Genomic DNA, 10,513 nt, shown 5'->3' on the forward strand with positions numbered 1-10,513 from the left:
ACTACTGCAGTAAGTCTGAAACGCCATTTGGAGTTTTTACATGGAGGAAAAAAAGTACCCTGCAATGAATGCGGAAAAAGTTTCAAAAGTATGTCCTCGTATCGAAGACATTTATTAACTCACAAGAATATCTTAAATCATTTGTGTAACTACTGTGGCAAAAAGTTTATATCTAAGTATGCCATGGAGACCCATGCACGAGTTCATACTGGAGAAAGACCGTTTACCTGTGAATACTGTGGGCTTAGGTTTAACCACAACGTTAGTAGAAAAACGCACATTAAAAAGGCTCATGCACAGTGTGTGCTTAAGGACAATGTAGCAGATCAAGATTCTTGACTTAAAATCCTCTGAATTATATTACTTTGTTATTGTTATTCAAAAAAAGTTTTAAAATTTTTTTTTTCTTGTACTTGAATTTAATTCAAAGAACATACAATTTTAACTATTGAAATGAGTGTTCTATGTTTAGTTTAAGACGTTCAATATTTTTTCATAAATATAACTGAAAATCTAATTTTTGAGTTTTCTTTATCCTAGAAAAGTTGAAAATGGATCGAAATAAAGGAACACAAAGTTCATGATGTTTTACCAAACTTCAATACCAGTAAATTCATAGAGCATTGTACAGCGGAAGTGCATCTGCTTGTACAAATCAGAAAAATTGAAGTTATTTGAATTCTTTATATAATATGAGTATCAGTGCAATACTCGGTAAATTAAATTGTTCTGTGTGTGAAGCGGGGAATTTAAGAAAGGTACCAGTCAGCTCTTGAGATGCTTTTTGTTCTTCAAAGTTCACCAAAACAAGAGCATTATATTCAAGATGTACTAGTACATGTTATTGTAATACAGCTGTACTTGTAAAATTCAATTGAACTTTAAACATCCTTACAGATGGAGTGTATATATATCATACATTGAGATGACGGTCCAGAAATTAAAAATAAAACACTCAAAAAAAAAAAACAAACAAATTCAGAAAATTTGAAATATTTATTTTTTCAAGACCTTATCTCATTCAGTGAATACATTATGTATTGCATGGCTAGCTGGTATTGACTATGGATGATGTGGATTTCATCTACATTGACTTTAATGCATTTTTTACAGTCATAAATGTATGTAAAAAATAATGTAGAGTTTATGCATAGATTATACACATGTTGTGCATGTCTATCAATCCTCGGAAAAAAAGTACATGTTCATACATATACTGGCATTATGCAATGTACTGTAGATGAAGCATCTTGAAACTTAATTATAAAAAAAAAATTACGCAACTATATAATTGCATGCTATTGACTTGATTAACATTATTCCTTCTTGTTGGCCAGTTTTTTTAAGTAAGCTTTCCTGGCTTTGTCCATCATGTTGAAGGTCATCAGTTTTAGGAATGCTGGCGGTAACAGGCTAGATACTGCACCCTGTATAAAGTAACAGAAAATGTGTCACCTCTACATTATTAACTTATTTTATTCTGAACATTTCTGAACTTTAAAGTCAGTTGTCATAATTAGTCTTTCATATAATAATTAACAACATATGCAACACAGTTTTGAACAAAAGATTCTTATTTCCTGTTCAACTGAAAAGTCCTAATAACTGAAGGACTTTTTTGTGATTTTTTGATGCCCAAGAAAACTGTACACCTCCTCTAAATCAGTTCTTTTAATCACAAGCTAAAACTAATTTATGTTATTTCTTTTTCTTTAAGAAATACTAGCAATTGATATTGATCTGGTCTAAACTCCTGATAATGTACACTGATTTCTTGTGCAAGAATGTTTTATAGTACTATGACTATATGATTTAAAATTGAAAATATCTTCAAAAATTATCAATGGGAAAGGTACACTGTAAAGTTTGTGTACATGTACATTGCATATGTTCTTGCTCTGTAAGTTAACAAGTAAAATGTCTATGACACTTTAGAATACATACCTGCATGTTATGTGCCCAGTAGCCATGGGTAGCAACTGATCCACCAACAGAATTCAGGGCGGATTTCACATAGGTATTGGGACTAGGTGCAAATAAAGAGGGTTTCCTGATCTTGGACATCTTAGTAGCAACAAAATACGGCATCACACACTGTGAAAATATGTACAAAGTAAAGTACCGGTACATGTTTAAAAGTTAAGACAAGATCAATTAAAGCAAATTAAAATGCAATTCATCAAAGTAACATACAAATACATTTCTGTAAACATGGTTACATATATAATGAATGGTTCAATATCACCAAATTTTTCTATTTGGTAAGTGAAAAATTTGATGGTTTTAGACTTGACAATGTATATAATCATGATAATATGGGCCAAACTAAGTGAAGTTTTTACAAAATTTTGTTTTTTATCTTAAAGAGTACAAAAAACTTGAAAAAGATACAAGCATATGATTGCATTCTCATTCAATCTCATCAAATGTTACGTGCATATGTATTCAAGTGAAATAACAATACCTGGAATCTCGGGCATCAAAATACATAATTATCTGATTTATGATTTTTTTTTCATTCAGATAAATGCAATACTGTATACAGGGAAATTTTCGCCCCCGTTTTATTTTCGCCCTTTCCTTGATTGGGCGAATTTAAAATGGGGCGAATTCAAATTACAGCTCATAATTTCTTAAACAGAACTATGACTGGACGAATTTAAAATGGGGCAAAATTGTTCACAAGTTCAATAGGGCGAAAATAACCCTGTATACAGTACCTGAACTCGAAGGACAACACACAAAAAATAAAATTTCTTAACATACCTGACAAATAATTCCCTTAGATCCATACTCATCCTGAATACACTGGGAGAAGAATGAGACATAAGCCTGAAAACAAGTAAATACTGTGTATATGTAACACACAATTACATCTAATATAATATACATATACTATAATAACCAGATGCATAATAAACCTGTATGATGAACATCAAATTGTTATGTAATTTACGTATTACAATGAACAACACTGTCTAACGATATTTTCTATCAATATCAAATTCATTTAAACAGCAAAACAGTTGGTTTCTTTTTTCATATATAAATATATTATTTGCAACTTTATAAGGTTTGGAATGACAGAGAATGATGAAAATGGTTAATTTTGTAATTGAAGAATGATAAAGATCCCTTATTCTTCAAAAGAAGCAGGGAAGTGGGGATCAGCCCTGTTGCATTGGGCAGACTGATAATTCTAAGCTAAATATACCTCAAGAGGGGCAGCTAGGTGACTGGGTTTCAGCCCTGTAGCATAGAGCATATTAAGAATGATTAGTCCCTAACTTTAAAGACAGAATATAGAAATGTGGGTAGAAGATGGGGGCCCAGTTATCCTAGCAGGTCACTTACTATAAAGAGTAAGCTGTGAGCTGTAGCAATGGACCTATTGATCATATCTCTTACTTTACCAATCCAATGAAAATTAGATTTTAGATCAGCTTGCATGCTCGCTAAACTACCATCTAACAATATCCCATAGAGGATCAAGTCAGAGGTCAAATTCTATCAACCAATCGAATCGTTGCCTGCAAAATCATCGTATATTTGTTGACGTAATCAAAGTCTAGCATTGTATCGAATTTGACCTCTAACCTGACCCTCTATGGGATGGTGTTAGATGTTAGTGTAGCGAGTATGCGAGTGGATCTTACATCTAATTTTCATTGGAATGTTACTTTACATGCAGGGAATATTGTGGATAGAAGTGTGGTCTCGGTCCCATACTGAGGAGAAGCTGGTTAAAATAGGTCATTTACCTTTTAGGTAGAGTACACTGTAAGCAGTAGCTGGGCTACCGCTCAACAGGTTAGACACTTATAATTATTAGCAGATAAATCACTCACCTTGCAGGCTGAGTACACAGTGAGCAGAGGGGTGGGGTTCAGTCCTGCGGCAGATGACAGGTTTATGACGGCACCTCTCCTTCTCTCTACCATACCAGGCATCACAATGCTAGTCATCTACAATGACCAATTACAATGTAAAACAATCAAACTGAAGTTTAAATGTAGCAGACCTGAGACTATGTACACATTTATAAGGAAGTCCTCTTAATTATTGCAGTAAAGCTTCAGAAAACAGTGACATTTGAAAAGATCTTATATCAATTAAGTGACAAGGATTTGAAACTCAGGATGTGCATCGACTGAAATTTTTTAAAAATTCCTCCATAACATATCATATTTATCCTTTACAAAATACAATGATTGCACAATGTATCTAAATATTGTAAAAGCATTTTTGGAGACAGTATAACATACCATAGTTACAGATGTTACATTAATGTTGATCATTTTCATACAAAACTGTAAGAAAAAAATGTTTGAAATGAATTAAACGATATCAATAATGAGAAAAATTCATGTAACATTTACATGACAGACACATCAAATGATATAATTACATATATATGTTTGAAATAGTTACTATTCAAATTACCCAGCATATATTAAAGGAGCAGTATTGTTAAGAAAGTACTGTGGTTATTACAGAGAACTCAAGCTCTTAGAGGATTTTTGCCAGGGTGAAAAGAGAAGATTTTGACCTGGCTAAAAATCCATGGCAAACCTTTTACATTTGAGATAGATTGGGATAGCAGAATAGGAAAATGTTCTGGAAAATGATTTCAAGAAGATCAAGGCTTGATTTTGATGTTGACCTTTTATATAAGAAAATTTTATCATAGTCAGAGTGAAGTTTGAGTGAAATATATGTAGCAGGATAGTAAATGTGTTCTCCATTAACTAATTTGACCTAGAGCTCTCACCTACATGTAGAAAGTTTGGGTCAAATTATACTCTTTATTCATGGGCAAACTTTTAGTGAAGTATGAATAAGATAGTGCCAAGGGGATATAATCAGAATGTTAATTAGAGATTCATCTGCTTAATCTTGCAAACTTGGCTCAAGATTATTTCAATTGGTTGGACAGACTATAATTACAAAACATGCTAAAGGGCACTTAAAGGTCATGCAGGGTAATTAATTTATAATTCCTTGGTAAAATGTTCACAGACTGCAGCTTTCATATAAACTGACCAAAAAAATTCAGGTTTTTAAAATTATTGAAGTGCCCGACAAAATTGAAGTAGACTAATTTCTGTGTTTTATAATTTTCTTACCTCTTCTCTATCAGGTAAATCCAAAAGGTAGTTGGGAAAAGAATATGACATTCCCACATTGTTTACTGAAAAAAAGGCAAAAAAAAAAAAACTTTTTAGGAGCTCGCGAGAAAAAAGAATTACATGTAGGGCTTATTTAAAATAATGTCTTAGTTATTATCTCATTTTTCTGTTTTTTCTTTTCCAAGAACAACTGTCATAAAGGGGACTGTATCCATTAAAAAACACTTTATAGGAAATCTTTAAAATAGGGATGTTATTCCCTTTACCCAGTGTTCCAATCTCCAGGCCAGCTAACTGGTTCCTGATGGAATCATACAACTCCAGACCTTTACTGAAGTCAGCCACAATAATTCTAGTTTGAACTTTGCTCTCTTTTTCTGAAAAACAAAAAAATCAAAATACTGCATATTGTACTTGATTAAAACATCACAGTATTTGTCATGCACCATTGCAAATTTTAGATACCATTGCATATGTTACATACTACAAGTAACATCCTATTGTGTGTATAATATAAATTAAAATTTTAAGGCTTTATTCTAATACCTATTTCATTGGCAACCTCCTGAAGTTTTGCTTCTGAACGACTTATTAAAACAATATTGATGCCCTTTTTAGCTAACTGAAAATAAAAATAAATTATCTCAAATAATTCAATTTAGATGTGAAAATTTCAGTACCATAAAACTCCTGACACTTTAACAAAGTATTATAATTTTTTTTACTTTCATTGATTTACACTATTCTAATCATTAAGATCTACAAATATTCATCATCAGAGTTTAAGATAAAACAATAATTTTCTTTCATTTTTTTTTAGAGAAAGAAAAGTTCTCTCAAATTTCAGGAGTCTGTATTATAAGAGTTACCTACCTCTTTTGCATAAGCCTTTCCAATGCCATCCGTTGAACCTGTAACAACTGAAAAGAAACAAAGAATGGGATATCATTTTTCTAAGGAGTTGAAGGAAAACAAAGAATATATATCTTATCAACTATATTTCCTCATTTCAAATTGAAATCTATCATTTTTTCTTCAGTCCATTTATAAAAATACATATGTAGTACACTATTCTTTGTAATGTTTGTTTTATACAATTAAGTATGTTGAATATATTGTCATTCATCCACATTGCCACATTTGAACATGTGCTGAAACTGCTGATTAAATCAAATTGTAGACAGGACCTTAAAAATATAACCTCATCATCATTCAGTCCTACAGTTTTAATAAATCTTATGAATGCGAATGAGTTATATTCTGTCATATCAATATGTGTTTGGTGTTTGTGTTATCAGAGTGTATTTCATTTTTATATGATTAAAAAAAAGAAGAGACATTACTCTGTGTCGTAAAACTGGATGAAATCAAAACAGAAAGAATAAGGATAGTGTTTATTGAATGATTAAAAAGTAAATGAGAGAAAGAGGAATACTATCTATGCAGATATCAATATTTTCATATACAGACAGTCAAGAACCCCGCATTACCACTTAATAATTCAAATACAACAAAGAAACGATACAACCATGCAAGCCTACCAGGAAACAAATGAGGAAAAGGTACAGATTTTAAGTATTTATAATATACATGGTCTAAAAGTCTATGCTAATAATCCTATTACATGTACTCTCACAGATTATAATTTTTTATATTGATTTACATCCCTATCTTTTAGTGAACTGTAAATACCAACTAGTCGATATCTTTACTTTTATCACTGATCATTCTGGCCAACCCACTTAGTGACCTTGAAATTTTTTTTTTCGCCTCACAGTTGCTTTTTATCTTTCCATATATAGACAATTGATAAGAATGTTTCTACACCCAAGTTGTCATTTCCCTTTCCTGACAAACTTAAGAAGTGGTAAATTCCTGAGAAATGCGTCAATAATCAAGACCAATGTTGAGAGAATTTTTGACACATTTTTCATAAAACAAACAAAAGTCTACCTGCATTGCTTTAACAGATAAAAAAATGAATTTATTCAAGGACCCATAAATTCTCATAATCCTTCCTTTCCCCAAAAAATGAACCCATAAACTTGATCAAAGTTCTGGGGGGAAATTAAACGTCATGATCAGGTCTGGAAATCTGAATGAAATAAACAAAATTGAAAGAAAGTTGGCTAATATTATTATTGATTTATTTTCTGATTTACAGTTCAGAATAATTAAGTAAATGATCGATTTTATTCATTAGAAGTGTTTATTTCTTGTATCATATTTGCACTAAAATTTACCAACTGAATAACTGATTAAAGGTAGTTTAATTACAAACTCCAAGGGCATAGGCCCAATTCTCAAAGTGGCGTTCCGAGTAGAGAATATCCCTGTTATTTTTTTTTTAACTGACATTTGTTTAAAAGGAATGCGAATGCACCCTATCCTGCGGCCTTGAGTGATGAGTAAATACACGTACGTATCATTACCTGCCCATGATCCTAATTTTTTGAAATTTGTAGATCCAGCAAAAACAACTGCTTTCAACGCTTTGATTACATTAAATGCAACTTTAAGTGCTAGATAGGACGCTGCAACAAGTCCAAATGTCGCAAAATATGCCGAGGCGTCTCTACCAAACACATTGTTAATCATGGAGCTCGCCATAGCTGCGGTCAAAGTGCATGTGGGATTGAATGCCGATCCCGACGTTAAAAAATCAGATTTGAGAAAATACTATTTCTTCATACTCAACTGAACATGACAACAAAATCAATCTTACACAAAGATCACGGCACAGATGCCTCAGGTAAAAAGTCCCCCATCTTCCTAATATACAGCCCCTTTTACAATTTCTTTAAAAAAAAAAGAAGAAAAATAGATAAATCAGGGACCTATATACTAGTATATAGCACAGGGGCTTGTCGTACCAGACATAATATTCTGCCGTTTAAAAAAGGGGACTATATATATATATATATATATATATATATATATATATATATATATATATATATATATATAATCTTTTACTTTGTGATGTATATTTTTTAATCTTTTACTTTGTGATGTTTTAAGTGCAAATTTATATATAACAAAGAACAATTTTGAGTTTTTCACAATAAAAATTAAGAAAACATTAGTTTTTAAAGATATATATAATTTGGTGTCCCCCTAATATTTAAAAACCATATTGTATACATTAAGGGGACATATGCAATATATATACCTTAGGGAGACATATGCAATATATATGGTTATTCAGATAGGGCTTCACATAGACAAATTATGCAATATATATACAATATATATACTTAGGGAGACATATGCAATATGCAATATATATACATTATTTGCAATATATATACATTAGGTAGACATATGCAATATATACCTTAAGGAAACATATGCAATATATATACATTAGGGAGACATTTGCAATATATACCTTAAGGAGACATAATTATGCAATATAAATACATTAGGGAGACATTTGCCATATATATACCTTGGGTAGACATATGCAATATATACCTTAAGGAGACGTATGCAATGCTGGTTTATACACCTTAAGTAGACTGTATATATTTACAAGTATGGATACATTCAACCTTAGGGAACCCAAGTTATTTTCCTATCAAAATATACCGATTTCGCCCAAAAATAACTTGCATTTTTAAATATCAAGATTTGTAGACGTTATGTATAGAAACAAATAATTCTTATACTATAATATTTTATATATACCAACGCCTCTCCATCCATCCTCCCCCTTTCTCTTTTTCTGGTAACATTTTTTAACAGCATAACTTGTACATGTAAAATTTTTTGGCTTTGATCTGTTGTAGTAGCAACCTATAGTAAACTTTAATTTTAGATAAAAACTTTAAACCTTTAATTAAAGGTATAATCTATTAATGACTATATTATTTAAGATAAAATTTGTAAGTCAATTATCACCTGTTTTTTAATCCATGCACTGACTATTAGCATTTAATTTTAGACCACTTTCCATGTCTGCGCCAAGTAGTCAATTCTTCATTTCATTTGTCTAATGTTAGATAACCTCAATTGCGTTAACATGGTCGATATAAACGCACTTTGAAAAGAAAATTTATTTTTCAAAGTGAGTTAGCTTGGTCCCAAATTTAACGCACTTTGAATTTTTTTTTTCAAAGTGCGTAAATTTTCAAAGTGCGTTATAACAGTGTGTCCACGGATTACGCCAATATTTAGTCGGGCTTAATTTGCGTTTTCGTACAAACAATATCCTCAGTCTCAGGACTAAGTACTTGACACCGCTGCATGAATTTTTGGGGACATTATAGAAAACATGCATCTTAAATCTACTTATATTAAAATATTAACGACTTGTAACATGCCATCTGATTAAACTCTAAAAAGAAATGTTTTTGTAAATGTTTTTTTCACACACACACACACACTCTCTCCCTCCCCCACCCCCAATGTCACCCCTTGGATTTGATACTGGAAAAGAGAGAGAACTCGTTACAATATTGTATAAGTAACTCGGCATACATAATGGACGAATCAACTAAATTATTAAGAATCATTAAAATAATACAAAATATGCATCATCATGAAAAATCACAGATTTTTCCATTACATGTACAGTGTACCTTGTATGCCATACTATTTGCTCCATAGGCGTCGTCACAGGGGGCAGCGGGGGCACAAGCCCCCCCCCCTCCCCACTTTCAGGTCGGAGGGGGGCAAGAGTATGTCTGTGCCCCCCCCCCCCCCACTTTTTAATGCGGAACAAAATCACAACACTACGTCTACTAAAGGAAATGTTCATTGAAGGGATAGTTGCCCCCTCCCTACTTGTTGACCCTAGTATAGTTATATCAAGGAATTGTGAAAAAAAATGGAATTGAAAGTACCCTGCCTTTAAAAAAATATTGGCCATTACCCCCCCCCCCCCCCCCCACACACACACACACACACCACCACCACCACCACCACCACCACGAAGTAGGATTTTCGAGTTTGAGGAACTTTCATTTTTTTCTTTCTTACTCTTTTTTTTATTTATTTATATATTTTTTTTTTTGCTTTTCAAAGAATTTCTGGAGTTGAGCCCTCCCCCCACTTTTAAGTTTGTGTCTACGCCTCTGATTTGTTCCTGATAAATTGTAGCATTTATTTTTCTAAAATGTGGAATCTTTTTAATTTTTCCGATAAAAAAAGGCAAGTGCCATCGGCATTCATTTTGAACCTTTCAGAAATCTATCATTCATTGTTTAAACAATAGTATAAAAGTCAAGATTCTCCAACGCTGATACTTAGAATCTTTCGAGTGACTAAATTTGCTGCCTCTAGTCCATAAAGTAAAATCATCTCTAATTTGTAAAAACAAAAAATTTTTACAAGCATATTTAATTTATTATCAACTGGAATCTTTTCTCTTCTTTTGAACG

The 10,513-nt window shown here is 32.0% G+C and overlaps 1 protein-coding gene across 1 annotated transcript; it reads right to left on the reverse strand.

Moving 5' to 3' along the window:
• Positions 1–981: 981 nt before the first annotated feature.
• LOC134263010 (very-long-chain 3-oxoacyl-CoA reductase-like) lies at positions 982–7,766 on the reverse strand. Its single transcript, XM_062745311.1, has 10 exons — positions 7,562–7,766; positions 6,003–6,049; positions 5,676–5,751; positions 5,396–5,506; positions 5,127–5,191; positions 4,266–4,310; positions 3,849–3,965; positions 2,767–2,832; positions 1,945–2,094; positions 982–1,427 (listed from the first exon to the last, which is right to left on the reverse strand). The coding sequence occupies exons 1-10, from the start codon at positions 7,737–7,739 to the stop codon at positions 1,317–1,319; spliced, it is 966 nt and encodes a 321-aa protein (XP_062601295.1). The 5' UTR covers positions 7,740–7,766; the 3' UTR covers positions 982–1,316.
• Positions 7,767–10,513: the final 2,747 nt, after the last annotated feature.

This window comes from Saccostrea cucullata, unplaced genomic scaffold, assembly GCF_032062105.1.
Source record: "Saccostrea cucullata isolate Sc308-1 unplaced genomic scaffold, CSIRO_AGI_Scuc_v1 ctg11517, whole genome shotgun sequence".
NCBI lineage: Eukaryota > Metazoa > Mollusca > Bivalvia > Ostreida > Ostreidae > Saccostrea > Saccostrea cuccullata.

Bases quoted from the DNA above. Each gene is read 5' to 3' on its own strand.
- LOC134263010 (XM_062745311.1), bottom strand. From the start codon at position 7,739: ATGGCGAGCTCCATGATTAACAATGTGTTTGGTAGAGACGCCTCGGCA. The intron at 2,833-3,848 runs GTGAGTGATTTA...ACTTGTTTTCAG, and splicing joins CTGTGTACTCAGCCTGCAAG to GCTTATGTCTCATTCTTCTC. The intron at 2,095-2,766 runs GTATGTTAAGAA...ATATTTTCACAG, and splicing joins CTAAGGGAATTATTTGTCAG to TGTGTGATGCCGTATTTTGT.